General features: G+C 47.2%; 1 protein-coding gene and 1 long non-coding RNA gene across 2 annotated transcripts in view; one reads left to right on the forward strand and one right to left on the reverse strand.

Moving 5' to 3' along the window:
• The window catches only part of SFRP1 (secreted frizzled related protein 1), a 43,252-nt gene extending 38,969 nt beyond the window's left edge, over positions 1-4,283 (forward strand). Inside the window, exon 3 of the mRNA XM_067722143.1 lies at positions 923-4,283. Coding sequence (XP_067578244.1) covers positions 923-1,245 — 323 coding nt within the window. The 3' untranslated portion in view covers positions 1,246-4,283. The remainder of the gene's footprint in view (positions 1-922) is intronic.
• Positions 4,284-5,427: 1,144 nt separating this feature from the next.
• On the reverse strand, positions 5,428-15,912 carry LOC137216222 (uncharacterized). Its single transcript, XR_010939637.1, has 2 exons — positions 15,454-15,912; positions 5,428-8,785 (listed from the first exon to the last, which is right to left on the reverse strand). It is a non-coding gene; the product is annotated as an uncharacterized lncRNA (long non-coding RNA).
• Between the last annotated feature and the right edge of the window lie 522 nt (positions 15,913-16,434).

Here is a 16,434-nt window from a genome sequence, read left to right on the forward strand (position 1 = left end):
AAAGAGGCCAGAAGGCAGAGCTGGCAGAGGGCTGGCTTTCCCTCTCTTCGGGGAGCCGTGCTGAGAATGGAAGAAGCCCAGGTACCATGTGAGATTTAAGGAATCACCACCTGGATTTATCCATCAGGCCCTCACCAGGACTTGCTCGAATGGGTCGAGAGGTCAAAGTCGGGTTTGGTCCTGTGGGTCTACACGGTGGGTAGGCTAGCCCATTAGTGGCGCCATCTAGTGGTTGATGAGTGGTGGACAGCACGTCAATGGTACCTGCTGTCTTAACGCCCTGGAGGCCCAGTGGTTGGAACCCTGGTTTCTCTGATGACAAAGTTGGACGCTGACGTTTGGTGCAGTCAGCTTTCCCTTGCTGACTGCACACACACAGGTTCTGTCTGTCTTCTTTCCAGAACCCAACTGACAAAGAATTTTAGGTCCTTTGGATATTTAAAAAAAAACGTAAACCAATAACTTTCTCCTTAAAACAAACAAACGAACAAAACAGGGTAAGTTTTTTCTTTGAGTGCTGATGTTGGTAGCATTGGATTATGTGGACTTGATTGGATTAGATGATCCCCTTCTTCTCTTAAAGCATCGTATGATAGTCTGAGTCCTGGAGTTGTAAACAAGAGACACATGATTTGGTTTTGAACTTTTATCTGAGACTCTCACGGCATCCTGTGACAACCAGTGAGATACCATCAGATACTGCAAAACCAGGGGGCAGGGTTGGTACGCGAAGGTGAGCTGAGACCTTGGTCCTTATCTATAGAATAAACAGATAGGGCCTCCCTCTTTTAGGTGATCTTTGCCTTTTATGTCTCCTGCTCTTCTGCCCGCGGGTGGGTTGTGGTTTCTGATGAAAAGCCGTGTTCTAAAACTCTCTCTCTCCCTTCTCTCCTCTTCCCCTCTCTGTCCTCCCCCTCTCTAGCCCTGAGGATGAAAATCAAAGAAGTGAAAAAGGAAAACGGCGACAAGAAGATTGTTCCCAAGAAGAAGAAGCCCCTGAAGCTGGGGCCCATCAAGAAGAAGGAGTTGAAGAAGCTGGTCCTATACCTGAAGAATGGGGCTGACTGCCCCTGTCACCAGCTGGACAACCTCAGCCACCACTTCCTCATCATGGGCCGCAAGGTCAAGAGCCAGTACCTGCTGACGGCCATCCATAAGTGGGACAAGAAAAACAAAGAATTCAAAAACTTCATGAAGAAGATGAAGAATCACGAATGTCCCACTTTCCAGTCGGTCTTTAAGTGATTCTCGCGGGGTGGGTTAGGGGGGAGAGGACACCCCTGGACCCTCGGCAGTTCACACCCCCGATCCTTCGAGGTGGAGGGCATCGTAATCCAGCTACTTTGCCCTTGCAGCATTTCCCACCCCTCCCTCCGTCCCCATGCTCCAGACCCCAGTATAGCCGATATTTAAAGCCGCATGCCCAGATGAGGAAACCCATTTAGATCAGGAAGCGTCTGAAGACCTACAGTGTGGAGCAGCACGTCCCCAGGGGAAGGGAGGTGCAGCATCATCTCAATCAGAGACACAGTCACTACAAAAGAAAACGCTGCCGGTAAAGAAAGGGGGTGGGCAGCAAGGGAGAGGCGGCAGCAAACGTTAGGTTCTGCCACTCTCTTTGTGTCGTTACAGATTGCTTATGGATCTATCCGCTAATCTACGCCTTTGGAACTAGAAAATTCTAACTCTTGGTAAGATGCACGGCTTTCAGTTCCAGAGGAGTTTCTCTTTCTGTCCGTCGTGGACAGAAACAGACACACACCACACTCAGAGAGTGACAGTGCACAGGAGAAATAGTAAGAACAAAGGGAGGGGCCTGCATTGCTTGGCCGTGTGGCCATGTGTCATCTCTGATATGAACCAGCCAGTCTCAGATGCCCTGGAGGTGGTTACCGTCAGCCTCGGGTTTGATCTCACCTCCTGACACGTGAAGGGCGGCAGGGGCCCGCCTTGGTGTGGCAGAGGTGATGATTCGTAGACTGAGAAGGCAACGGTGGTTTTCAAAAAACAGAGTTAAAGGAGAAAAACAGAAAAAATTGAGAACAGTCGAGCAAGTTGCTAGTCTAGGGTGAATTGTCATTGGGCAAAGAGCTTAGTATTCTAATTCCCTTGTTTGTTCATTTCACATTGTTTTAAAGCGACCAACAGACCCACTTACTTTTCAAGGTTTTAAAAAAAAATCTCCACTGAGCATTTGAAAGGTGTGGTAAGACTGGGTTCTCTTGGTGCCTCCGAGTCAACTTTCTAGCTGAGTGGCTGTCTCTCTGAGCATTTCCAGTGGGAGGTGGATTCTCCTGGTAGTGTAGCTGTGGGTCCTCCTTCCTGAGGGGTTCTGGCTTGCCCTGGCCCGAACACAACGCTAATCAAAACTCACAGTACATCCCATTCCTGTCTTTCCTGTGAAGAAATGGATTCCTTTGAACTTGATTGCCTAGAGAGCCGAGAAATTCAGAATAGCCTGCCTGCCTGTCCTCTGCACTAAAAAAAAATGTTTGTTTGGCTTTGCTTTTTTCATTTCTGCAGAGGGAAAGCTAAGCTACAAGGGTCCCAGTCCAAGGAGGGAGTTTAAAAGGCAAAGCAGCTACGGTTTTCCCCCAAGGGCCCTAAGATAATTCTCAAAGCCATTGTGTTTAATGAGTGATGTACATAAACCCATTCACGGAAGCAACTTGACTTCTGTTGTTCAATGTATAGGAAGTAATTCCTCCCAAATTAATTTCTCCCTCAAGCCTGATTCTTAATTCTCTGTAACACCTCGAGGATTTAACGATTGTCCCTCTGGGCAAATGTTTATACCCAATCCAATGCTTCAGTGGGGCTGGAAGGCGTCACCCGCATGGCCTCTGCCTGACACAGAAACAGTGGAAGATTCTGTTAGCTTCCCAAAACTCCAGTCTGAAAGCCAGCCTGCCGACTTCAGTACGTTCTTGAGGGTTATCCTGATCTAATGAACCCCTGACAATTAGTGACCCATCATTTAATACGTTTTTTTTTTGGTTCTCTCTGACCTTTAATCATAAAGTGTTGGGGATCTTAAGTGATTCGCCTGTAATTTTGGATGATTTTTTAAAAATGTGTATATATATTAGTTAATTAGAGATATTCTGCTTTCCTGTTGTCAACTGAAATTCAGAGCAATTTCATGATCCTATGGTCTTGACTGATTAACTCAAGAGTTCTGTGCTCGTTTGCATCTGCTTGTTTGGACAGAGTGGGTCAGGCAACAAGGCCTCTGTCCAGGGCGAGGGCCTTGGGAAAGGCTTTGTGTGGGCCATAGCAGTTACCCCAGGAAGGTTATACATGAACAGGTGGACTCTCTAAATGGGAATTCTCGGGTAGGAAGCAGTAAGAGAGTTCAAAATAAGTTGGAAATGTGAATTGCAATTGTAGAGTCCAGCCACAGAGTCCCGGGACTGAGTTTCACCGTGGACTTGGGACAGCCTTGACTATCACACATCAACCATTGCAGGGCAAAGGGAGGCTCTGGGCCCAAAGCCGCCTTTGATCACAAACCTTTGTTTTTCTCAACAAAGGATGTAACAAAAACGATGTGCAGACTCATTGGCTTCCTCATTGGTTTCCAAAAGAGGTCTGTGTGTGATTTGGTCATTATTGCTAGTGCAAAGGTTGTATTCGTGAAGGTTTAAAATCATCATTCTGGGTGGAATCCAGTGAGGTCATGGGCAGAACTCAGCTAAATCTTTGAAGAATATTAGTACTTATCTTAGAAGATAGAAAGTGAGGTGAGAATTCCAAGAACACTTTATTTTTAGAGCATCCTGTGTCACACTTGGCTTTGGGTGTCGGTGAATTAGCACTGAGGGCTCCCTAAGGCACCTGGGTCTGTAAATTACAGAAACCCCATTGCCCAAACCTAGAGTCTGTCTTTCTCATCAGACTCCAAGTAACTAATGGCTTTGCTGTAACCCGTGGATGTGTTGGGCTCAGGCGTTCTGTTTTAGGAGAGACTGTCATGGCATAATGGGCTGGCCCTCCTGACCTTTCACCAGCAGATGCACAGGACACAGACGAGATTCCTGTTTCCTCTAGTTCCTCCACGTAGCACTCCTCTTATAGAGTCTAAATCTCTTACAAAAGCTTTGAATACTGTGAAAATGTTTTACATTCCATTTCATTTGTGTGTTGTTTTTTTAACTGCATTTTACCAGATGTTTTGATGTTATCACTTATGTTAATAGTAATTCCCGTATGTGTTCATTTTATTTTCATGCCTTCCTGCCATGTATCAATATTCACTCAACTAAAATCACTCAATTAATCAACGGTAATGTGCATGGTGACTTCTTCCCGCCAGTGATGCACCATTCGCCCTCCTCCACTGCACACATACCCCTCTCTTGATTTTTTTCGGGTCCCAGTTTAACAGCTTTCAAATGGTAACGGGGCATGGTGGGCCAGAGGAGTACCTGGGGTGCCCTGCAGACACCCTCACCCCATCCCACATACACCACCTGCTCCCATGAATCATTTCCAGAAGTTTCCCCCGGCTGTGTGTTTCAGATCAGAGAGAAAGTTAAATACTTGCTCTCCAAGAATGTATTTTTCAAACTGCCTGCGTTTCTTTTCCATGTTTTTGGTTTCAGATGATCTTTCCCCTCCAGCCAATTCTATGTTAAAATTCCAACTAAAATCTGAAAACTCTTTGGGACCTGGAGTCTGAGACCCACATGAGCCGTAGAGGAGACCATGTCTGCCCCTTTAATTTACAGATGGGAAGCCAGATGTGAGATGGCTAGGGTTTCCCAAGGAGGGTGGGGCTCCCAGGTCACTGGCGTTGCTGGAACCAGAACCCACGGCTCCCAAGTCCCAGTCCTATGGGATCAAGGTCTGAATTACAGCTGAGCCTCCCTCTGGACCCAGACTGTGTCACTTGGCGAGCCCAAGCTCTCTGATAGGAGGCTATAGGCTGCTATAGGCTTCTTGCCTAAGGAATTCCTCGCTGTGATTTTTAATTCTGTGAGCGATGACACTGACAACTTCAGTTCATGTCTTTCCCTGACTAACAAGGCACTTCCAAACCTCAGACAACTGGCAGTCTCACCCAGAAGTGAGCAAATACTCCAAGTGACCCCAGACCACACCTAAGCACAGAGACATCATTTTTAAGGCGTGGTATGAGGACTTGTAAAAATTCCACTAAGTCGTGCTCTGGTATCAAAAGATTTTCCCATACTAGTGGACCTGTACCTGGAATGCCAGCCCAGCCAAGGAAAATACTGGCATTTCCTTTTTATTCCTCTGTGGTTAATAAGAAGGAAAATCTCTTTTAGGCTGGGCGTGGATATCATTGTCACCCCACTGAACCCTACCACCACGACCCATATGTTCTCACTGCCCTTTTGCATTTTGAAAAATCAAATCAGTATAACTGAGTCATTTTGCTGTATCGCAGAGACTGGCACAACATTGTAAATCAACTATACTTCATTAAAAAATTAAAATTAAAAAGTTAAAATAGAATTATCAAAAAAAAAAAATCAAATCACCAAAAAGATGATGAAGTGTGTTCAAAGGCATCCTGGCTTCAGCAGCTGGCGTCGCCCTGGAGTTTGGGTTGTTCCAAGTGTCAGGACTGCCAGAGCCTCGTGACTAAGAGAGGGTTGGCAGGGCTGCGAACGGCAGCCTTACCCTCAGGCTCCATAGCGCTCACACCTCTTGAAGGAACTGTACAGGTGCAGAAACTCCAACTCAGGGGCAGAAAGAGATCAGGGTCACAGTGTTATCCAAGTTAGGTGGGTCTTATTTCCAAGGCAACCGCGGATCCAGAAGTGCTAGCAATTCACTTTCTCTCTGGAGGAAGAGAAATCCGTACCAACGATCCAACAGTACTTAAAGGAAATAGGGAGGCTCATTCTTAAATTGTAGCATGTGTCCCCGAGGGGAGCTTGCTAACGTGCAGTTTCTGTCTTCCACTCCCAGAGATTTAGATTCGGGAGGTTTGCCATGGGGCCCTAGAATCTCAACTTTGAGGGAGTGCTCTAGGTTTTCCAGATGCCAGCAGTCCTCTGGGTCTACTTTGCATGACATTCTAGTAGGACATACGTGGTGGCTTGGGAATGAGAGGCAGACGATTATTCTGGTATCTCTTTTCCCTACTCACACACTTCATATTGCTGCAGCCCTTTCTGAAGTTCTGTGAGTTATTCTTAACTAGGTATTGATTAACAGAGGTAAGTTAGATACACGAGGGAGAGGATGAACCTAACTCTTTACTGCCAGGTACATCCTGCTCTCCAAGGAGTACTTCTCAACCTCTAAGATGCATATAAGTCACCTGGAGACCGAGTTAAAATGCAGGTTCTGATTGGATAGAGCTGAGGGTGGGTTGGAATTCTGCATTTCTGATTGGCTCCCGGGTGAGGGGCGGAGCTGGCGCTGTCGGTCCTCGGAGGCTCTAAGCGGCCCATAGAAGAAGGGCTGCCCGCTCAGCAGTGTCCTGGCTCCCTGCACTACTAATGTCACCTCTGGGTCCCCACGCAGCGCCCCTCTCCTCGGAACTCAAAATATGAACCATGCTTTGGGGTGGAAAGAAAATCAAACTGTGGGAGAGTCGCAGTTCGAAACCCAAAGCTGGGGGCCCATCCTCTCCATCCACTCGTTAGGGTTCTTTGTCCTAGCTCTCCAGGGTTGATTCTTCCCCAGACTCCTTTCCCTTTTTTTTTCCTTCCTCAGCAAACTATTAGCCATCCAGACCTGTCCTGTCCAGGTCTGCCTTTGGACCTCCCCGCCATCCCTCCCCCCAGCCCCGCCCACTGGGGGGGCCTTGGAGTTCACCTCTCGATGGTGTTCCCCTCCACCGCCAAACAGAATCAGAATCTGACAACAGAACGGGGGCTTTTCATGTTCCGATGTTCACATCTGGGCAGCTTCAAGCGCAGGTTATGGGAGAGGCCACGAAAAGAGGGGTGGCGGGGGGAATGAAGTATTTGGAGGGGAAATCCCACCTCTTTGATGAATTGAGGACAGCCTGCCGAGCAAGGCTGCTTTACCCGGGGAACAGGCGTGAGGAATTTCTGTCAGCAAAGGCCGAGGAAGGCTGCTCTTTGTAGGTTTGGAGAAGACGGGAGCCAGAACAAGCTCCGAATAGCACCCGAGAGTGCCTGTGTCTTTATAGATCTGTGGACTATTTAGATAAGCGGGGGCTGTACTTAATCACGGAGAGAGTTGTTTGCTTAAATAAAGGGAGGGAAGGTTGCATGTGTATGTTTAAGGAGAGACAGAGGAGATGGGAGGTAGGAGAAAGGATCCAGCAATTTTTCCACAGCTGAAACCCCACCACGTGGCTTTAATTAGGATGACCTTCCCGTCACCTGAGCACCAGAGTTGGTGGATAGGGCGGGCGCGAAGGATTCGGAATTCTCACGGTCCTGTCCTCGGCATTTCAGCTAAGCTCTGCTGTAGGCATCCACGAGATGCAAGCAATGGTTTTACCTTCTCTCTTCCCTGGATTTCCTGAGTCCTGGGCCCTGAAACTGAGCACACCGCAGAAGCCTGTCCATCAGCTAGCCAGGTGGGATCCTGGGCTAGGGCTGCTCTGAGATTCCTTGGATGTCAGGACTTAGAGATAAATAAAGCCATCAAACCCCAGAAGTGCACATTTGATTTCCTTTCAAAAAAAAAAAAAAAAGAGAGAGAGAGAGAATTAGAAAGAAAAGAGGAGATGCTGCTGCAGTGTTTTGTACATGATCCCACCTATGTTGTGCTTTTTAATAATTCACACCAGCATCACCGTCACTGTTTGTACCTGGGAATGGATTGGGGGTGGGAGGGGCTTTAAGGGCCTCGGTTTCCAGTTTTGCTGTTGAGTCCTCTGGAGACTTTGTAATGACCAGATCTGGGTAATTTTGCCTCTTGCCTAGAAGATTTAGCCCATCAGCTGAAGGAATAAAGGCATCGCATGCCAAAACCCAAGTGTGTGTTTCACAGTGTGACCCAGAGACAGCCAGGGTGGGTTCCACAGAACTGACTGGATTCCTGGGGGGTCAGCACTCCCTCCAGAGGCCGGCAGCTGAGAGCACGGGAAATCCAAGTCTGGCTGCCCATCCCGCAGGTTACTCAGTGACTTCTAGCAACAGTAGCTCCCCTCCGGCATGCAAATCAGGCCCTGACCTGGGCCAGGCCTCAAGGCCCCTGCAGAGAAGGAAGAGGCGTGGGAAGACGCAGCGTGGAGCCGGCTAGAGGAAAATTGCACCCCAGTCTGCAAACGGCAATTAATGGCAGCAGGAAGCCTCTCTAGCTCTGCCTCTGACTTGCCAGCCACTGTCACAGCTAAACTCTCCGAGCCCTCTCCTAATTCTTCAGAGCTGACTCCTTACTTTTGGACGTCTCCTCTCTTCAGGCTGTTTACGAGGTGGGGGCTGGAGAGGGGTGATGAAGGCTTCCCACGATGTAGGGACAGTTGAGATGGACAGCCGGACCCAGAGACTTACTTTTATTTCCGTTTAGTGAGTTGGAAGGAAAAGAACTCACCTTTAAAACCCTAAGAACTAGCTCGACTGTGCTGTGACTCTTGATGAAAAAAAGGACAGCTCGTGGTCAGTGAGGCTCCTAGCAAAATATTTGCGTCCTAGACCCTCCTCGCTGTGATCCGACCTCCAAGCCTGAGCTCTGCACTGGGGACCATTCTTCTCGGGTCTGAACGCTTCCAATCAGGACTCCACTGAACCTACAGCAGGTCCAGAAAAATCCTCCCCTCTTTTCTGACTCACTGTTTCCTCCTCTCCTGGTGGATGGAAATGTGTTTGTTCAGGAGAAGTGGTTTCAACTGCAGGGGAAAGAGATCCAGTTTTAAATCAAGTCAAATGAAATTCATGTGTTTCAGAAGCCCCCCACCACACACACAGTCACACACGTGCCTGAGGACAGACAGCTCCGCCCCAGAAGGACCGTTTTCTCAAAGTGCAAACAGCTCCGGGTCTCAATTTGTTGCTATCGTTTTTATAATCACTGTTATGTGTTGGGATGATTGTGAGTGGCGCTGGGAATGTTTGTTCTCATGTAATTGCTTGTTTCCTACTGAAATTTCCATGTCAGACCCTTTCACTGTTCTCATTATCACTTGCCTCCTATTCTACCTGCCTGCCCCTCGGGGAGGCCATCACGGGCGGGAGCGGTGGGAATTGTTGGTATCCATCATGAAGCCGGTGTCCCCCAGCCCTCCCCAGGCAGGCCGTCAGGCAGCTGTCACCCACCAGCACAGGAATTCAAGGCTGTGAGCCCCTGCTTTGTCCTGACCATCTGGGGTCCTGGGTGCTGAGCCAAACCTGGGGACAAGGGAGATGTGACAAGGGCCTGGCCTGCCACCTGATTTGGGATTAGGCTAAATGCACCCCGACCAAGTATTTCGGAGGAATGTGACCCCTGTGTTTCTCACTGTGTGCTTAACTCATTAAAATGTTGATTTACAAAGGGTGGGTGATATCCAAACAAACCTCAGGGCCTCTATTCCAAGCCAACCATTTTTTTTCCTTATGACTTTTTGTGAGGAGGGTAGGTGGGAAAAAGGAATCAAGGATCTTCACTTTGAACTGGGAAGCGACGTTCCATTAGGCATGAAACTTGACCGAGGGGCAGGAATGCCGACCTTTGGAAGCCCCCGATTCTCTAGTGGAAAAGCCAGGCGTCTCTAGACCTGATCAGAACCACCTGGACTTGCTCATGGCCCAGTAACTGTCTAGGCAGCATAAAGCATTTGAACTTGACCTGTGCTGGAAACGAGCCAGAGTCCATGAAAAGAGAGGCCAGCGTCTGTTCATGGGATAAACACTTAACCGCAAGAGCGTTCGAAATTCCGGGATGAACGTTTCGCACTTTTCTCTTCTTCACCTGAAATTCCAGCGACCACCTCCCATGGACACTAATTTACTCCTTCGAAAAGCCCAACCCTTCCAGGAATTTAGGGTGCATTTTCTTATGGATTACTTACAAAGCCTGTTTGGAATGGGGCAAAAGGAGGATGACATTATACATTTAGCCAATGGAGAGGTTGTGAAGAAAAGGGAACCCTCCTACACTGTTGGTGGGGATGTAAATTGGTGCAGCCACTATGGAAAACCGTATAGAGGTTCCTTAAAAAACTAAAAATAGAGTTACCATATGATCCAGCAATTCCACTCCTGGGCATATATCTGGAGAAAACTCTAATTCAGAAAGATACATGCACCCCAATGTTCATAGAGGCACTATTTACGATAGCCAAGACCTGGAAGCAGCTTAAATGTCCATTGACAGATGAATGGATAAAGAAGATGTGGTAGATATATGTATATGGATATTACTCAGCCATAAAAAAGCATGAAATAATGCCATTGGCAGCAACAGACGGACTTAGAGATTAGCATACTAAGTCAGACAGACCAAGGCAAATGTGAATGCTATCACTTATTTGTGGAATCTAAAATATGATACAAATGAACCTATTTACGAAATAGAAGCAGACTCACAGACACAGAAAACAAACTTATGGTTACCAAAGGGGAAAGGGGGTGGGGGAGGGATAAATTAGGAGTATGGGATTAGCAGATACAAGCTACTATACATAAAAGAGATAAACAACAAAAGTCCCACTGTATTCAATATCCTGTAGTAAACCATAATGGAAAAGAATATGAAGAAGAATATATATGTATATGTGTGTGCATATATATATATATATATATATATATATATCCAAATCACCCTGTTGCACAGCAGAAACTAACACAGCATTGTAAATTAACTATGGTTCAGTAAAAAGAATTCAGCTGGGAGTGCCTTCTTGGGCCGCCCAAACTTCTTTAGAAAGCTATGTGCTTTTGTCCATTTCTCATTTCTTTCAGCAGAGGAACTTAAAAACTATTACTCTCAACACAGTGGTTGAGAGTCCACCTGCCGATGCAGGGGACATGGGTTCGTGCCCCAGTCCAGGAGGATCCCACATGCCCCGGAGCGAATGGGCCCGTGAGCCATGGTCGCTGAGCCTGCGCGTCCGGAGCCTGTGCTCCGCAACAGGAGAGGCCACAACAGTGAGAGGCCTGCGTACCGCAGAAAAACACAACAACAACAACAACAAAAAACAATTACCCGTGAACTGGTGTGCGGAGAACACATCTCTTTGCAGGGTGTGGATGTGTATGGAAGGCGTGTGTGTGTGTGTGTGAGTGTCAGAGCGTGCAGGAGCTGATGTTGGGACGTGTGTGCTTGCCTTGGTGTTGGTGTCTGTGTGTGTAACGTGGCTCTACTACCAGACCGCGGGGGGGGGGGGGTCCCCTCCTCACAGGCCCCTCTTCTTTGAGCACCCACCACGCCTGATATATAATGGAACGTTAGGTGGTGCGGTGACAATTCTCTCTCATATGGGTCTCTCTTGTTCCTGGGATGTCTTTTAATCCCTTCAACCTGTTTGTAGCACATGAGGTCTAATACTAATGTAATATACATTATACCATGCGTTACACATGGTAATAAGTTATACCCGCATTATACCTGTGTGATACTAGTTTTGGATCACCCCCCTCCACTGCCTTGCACATGGCCTGTACTCAGGTAACTTGTCCACATGCGTAACTTGTTTTTATGGTTAAGAAACAAGAGGGATGGGTGGAAACAACGGGACTTCTGAATCTGCAGATGGGGGCATGTGTGAGGCCTCCCAGGAGGGAGGAAAGTGAGTGGAAGGGTGAAGAGGGTGGGCAGTGTGACAGTAGCTTTGCTGTCCCTGCCCTGGAGCCCTTCCTCACCTCCTGTGGCACCATTGGGTTGAAAGTGTCTTCAATTAAACGAGCTTTGCTTTTTCCATTATGAGAGGAAGGTGGTGAGCTCATGCCAGTAGACTGGAATGCATTAAAGGTTGGTCTGGCCTCACAGAAGGTGACCTTCAGCTGCTGGCGTACCGAGGGAATTAGGGAAAGCTGGCTCGCCAGTATTTCTTTGGCAGAGGACTCGGCAACTGACACCGATCAGAGCTAGGACTCATAAAGCACAGAGCCAAGAACTGAATGCTCAGCGCTTTCTTCTAAGATGCTTTCAGCTCCTTATCTTTCAGAGCAGTTAAATGTTCGCATTCACTCCCCTGGGGACCCTTTATTGATTTTTAGGGTGGTCCCGTCGGATGTAAGTCATGAAGATCTGAACTGGCCAGAAAACCTGGGATATTTTCTCCTAAATAAGTGGCTCATTTTGGATCTTGTATGTGAAGTTAATTCTTTAAGATTCCTTGCCGTACGACGGGAAAATGTGTACCCAGAAGGCAGGGACAAAAAAACACCCAGCATCGAAACAAAACCCCACCAGCAACAACAAAACAAAGAAGCCAAAACCCAAACCCCTAAGTTTAGCATAGGTCTGAAAAAAAAAAAAAAAGATTTCTTATAACCTCGTACAAACTCTGATTCGGAAAGTAACAGAAAGGGAAGGTCAGCTCCTGTCCTGGTCCACACTTGCTCATTGTGGCCACTGAGATCCAGGCCACCGGTTATCAGCACAGGGTTTTATCTTGTTCTCTCACTTAAAGGCATCTTGAGAAGAGCCATGGTATTGAAATTGGCTAAAATACTCTTCTTACAGGAAACAAAAGAGAAAAATGGATGAATTGGATTACATCAAAATTAAAAACTTCTGTGCATCAAAGGACACAATCAGAAGAGTGAAAAGGCAACCCATGCAATGGAAGAATTTGCAAATCATGCATGTGATAAGGGTTTAAGACGCAGAATGTATAAAGAACACATACAACTCAACAACAACAACATAAAGCACTTGAGTAAGAAATGGGCAAGGGACTTGAATAAGCATGTCTCTGAAGAAGATATACAAATAAGCACATGCAAAGATTCTCAACATCACTAATCATTAGGGAAATTCAAATCAAAACCACAACAAGATACCACCTCACATCCATTAGAATAGCTACTATCAAAGCACAGAAAATAACAAGCATTGGCGAGGATGTGGAGAAATTGGAACCTTTGTGCACCGCTAGAGAGAGGGAACCATAGCACAGCTGCTGTGGGAAATAATATGGCAGTTCCTCAAAAAATGAAAAATAGAATTACCATGTGATCCATGCAATTTCACTTCTGGGTATGTACTCAAAAGAACAAGAGGTTGGGCTTCCCTGGTGGCGCAGTGGTTGAGAGTCCGCCTGCCGATGCAGGGGACGCGGGTTCGTGCCCCGGTCCGGGAAGATCCCACACGCCGCGGAGCGGCTGGGCCTGTGAGCCATGGCCGCTGAGCCTGCGAATCCGGAGGCTGTGCTCCGTAACGGGAGAGGTCACAACAGTGAGAGGCCCGCATACCGCAAACAAACAAACAAAAAAAGCCAGTCACAAAAAGAAAAGTACTGTATGATGCCACTTAGATGAGGTCCCTAGAATAGTCAAGTTCATAGAGACAGAAAGTAGAATGGTGCTTGCCAGGGGCTGGAGGTGGGGAAAATAGAGAGTTGTTTCATGGACACAGAGTTCAAGTCTGTGAGATGAAAAGGGAACAATGTGAATGTACTTAACACTACTGAGCTCTACACTTCAAAATGGTTAAGATGGTAAATTTTGGGCATAGACTGGTGGTTGCCAAGGGGGAGGAGGGGAGGGAAAGATTGGGAGTTTGGGATTAGCAGATACAAGCTATTATATATATATAATATATATATATTATATATATATAGAACAGATAAACAACAAAGTCCTACTGTAGAGCACTGGGAACTATATTCAGTATCCTGTGATAAACCATAATGGAAAAGAATATAAAAAAGAATGTATATATGTATGTATAACAGAGTCACTTTGCTGTACAGCAGAAACTAACACAACATTGTAAGTCAACTATACTTCAATAAAAGATAAAGTTTTAAAAAAGTTGGTCAATTTTGGCATGTGTAATTACCACAATTAAAAATAATTTTAAAAAATACTGTTCCATCTCTCCTGGGCATTTCCAGGACAAAATAGGGTTTCCAGAGCCCAGGACGATGTGAGTTGGAAGCTACGGGTGCAGCAGACCCTTATTTCTGAGCTCCTTGTGCTATTTCGTGGCCTCCGTAATGGAAAAAACCTCAGGGGTGCTTCTTCCACTTCCCCTGCTCGCCACACTGGGGATTACAAGAGGAAACCAGCTTCGCCCAAAGCAAAAGTGAGCAGAATTCTCCGAGGGCGAGATTCTCCAACCCGGGCAGGCAAGCTCCTCAACCGTCCCTCCACACAGGCATGCACGCTCACAGGCACACACTCACATGCACACACTTTCCAGCCAGCTCAGCAGATGTCCTGTGTGAAATGACACCATTTCCCAGTGCCCCTGCTGGGCTGGAGTGGCACCCTGAACTTGCCCCCCGCCCCGGGCCCCCAGGACTTGTACTGGGAGGAGAAAGGGGATGGGGCTGCTTTGGGCTTTGCTGAGAAGCTCATGGCTTCACCTGTGTGGCCCTGCTCCTTGCTGGTGTGAGAAGACGGAGTTTGGACCAAAAGCCCCAACTCGGAGGGAACATGTATCCAAGCAACAGCACCCATCAATCCACGAGGCTCTGCAAACGTTATTCCCTATTTGCCTTCTCTTCCCCACCCCCCGGCTTTTAAGATTTCTTTATTTTCCTTTCTTGCTGCTCATTCTTTCCTTTTTTCTTTTCCATTCTCTTTCTTTCATCATCTTCCATTTTAAAAATTGAAGTAGAGTTGGTTTACAATGTTGTGTTAGTTTCAGGTGTACAGCAAAGTGATTCAGTTATACACACACACACACACACACACACACACACACGTATAGATATTCTTTTTCAGATCCTTTCCCTTTGTAGGTTATTCCAGGATATTGTATATAGTTCCCTGTGCTATACAGTAGGTCCTTGCTGGTTATCTATTTTATATATAGTAGTGTGTATCTGTTTATCCCACACTCCTAATTTATCCCTCGCCTTTCCCCTTTGGTAACCATAAGGTTGCTTTCTATGTCTGAATCACCTTCCATTTTTACACGTTTGGCTTTTTTAGATTCCACATTTCAGTGATATTATACAGTATTTGTCTTTCTCTGTGTCACTTAGTTAACATAATGTTCTCTCAGTCCATCCCTGCTGTGTGTGTTGGGGGCGATAGCACAGAGGTTTAAGGGTACAAAGTTGCAACAAGCAGTGAATAGCCCTAGAGACCTAATGCCCAGTATAGTGAATACAGACAAAAGTGTCGTGTTATAATCATCAAACTTTCTGAAAGACTAGATCCAAATTGTTCCACCCACTAAAAAGAAACTATAATTATGTGGCATGATTGTGGTGTTAATTATTGCTATGATGGCAATCATATTACAATATATACATGTATCAAGTCAACATGTCATATGCATGAAATTTATACAGTGTTACAGGTCAAATATATTTCAATAAAAATATTCAAAGTCACAAAAAATCATCTTTCCTCATAGCTCTGCCTCCGGCCCCTCCTCCACCCTCAATCTTCCTACCTGTTTTCCGAGCTCTCCCCTTGTCTCCCCTTGCTTTCTCAGCTCCCCTTCACAGCCAGATACAATCCTTGGCTCGGGGACTTGTGTTCTGAGGCGGGATGCAGCAGGGACTCTCCCGCAGGCTGGAGCACACTCGGGGACTCTGTCCCCGCGGTACCAGGTCAGGCAGCCTCCTTTACAGAGGCTGCCCTGCTCCCCACGTTTCTCAGCCAGCCAGTTCACACTGCCTTTGACTTGAGGGCGTCCAAGCTTGCTGTGCAGCAGGGTCATCACGGCAGAGTTGAGGGGACGGCAGCCTCACTGAGGGACAGGAGGGGCGTGGTCCGTTCCCGTAGGGATGAAATGTGGCACGTTTTGCCTGCGTGCTGTCCTTGGATGCAGGGAAAAAAACAAGCCACGATGGTTTTCCAGCCCAGGTGGCGCATTCCTCCCATGGTTCATCACCCTGTAATCAAGACTTGTGCTTGCCGTGCACGCGAGGCTCTGAACAAAAGTGCTTCCCTTCACACACAGCTGACCCGTCTGCCATCTGCCAGATCTGCTTCCCCGGCTTGGGACAACTGGCTCTGGACTGTGACACCCTGCTGGGCAGGGAGAGGCCTGAGTGAGATGAAAGGAAACGTCCTGCCTGACTGAGGCAGGGGACAGCTGGTGGCCTCATTTTCTGAAGAGCTTTGAGAGGCACAGAGCCCTTCAAAAGGGTCCCCTTAGCAATCCACTGCTTTTCTTAGTGCTGTTGGGATTTCCCCGGCCAGGGGCCTTCAGGGCCTGGACATTCTTGGCCCTCGAGGTTAGGAAGAACAGACAAACAACCATTTCTCTCTGCCCGGCCTGCTCCATCCAGACTCTGCGAGACAGTTCTGTTGTTGCCAGTCACTGATAAAAGCCAACTTTCTCGGGTAACCACTGGCATGGAGGCAATTCACTATTTGCCTTTATGAAGGCCGCCAAGATCAAGCAGAAACGAATCCTTCCCTCAAG

This window comes from Pseudorca crassidens, chromosome 21 (assembly GCF_039906515.1).
Source record: "Pseudorca crassidens isolate mPseCra1 chromosome 21, mPseCra1.hap1, whole genome shotgun sequence".
NCBI lineage: Eukaryota > Metazoa > Chordata > Mammalia > Artiodactyla > Delphinidae > Pseudorca > Pseudorca crassidens.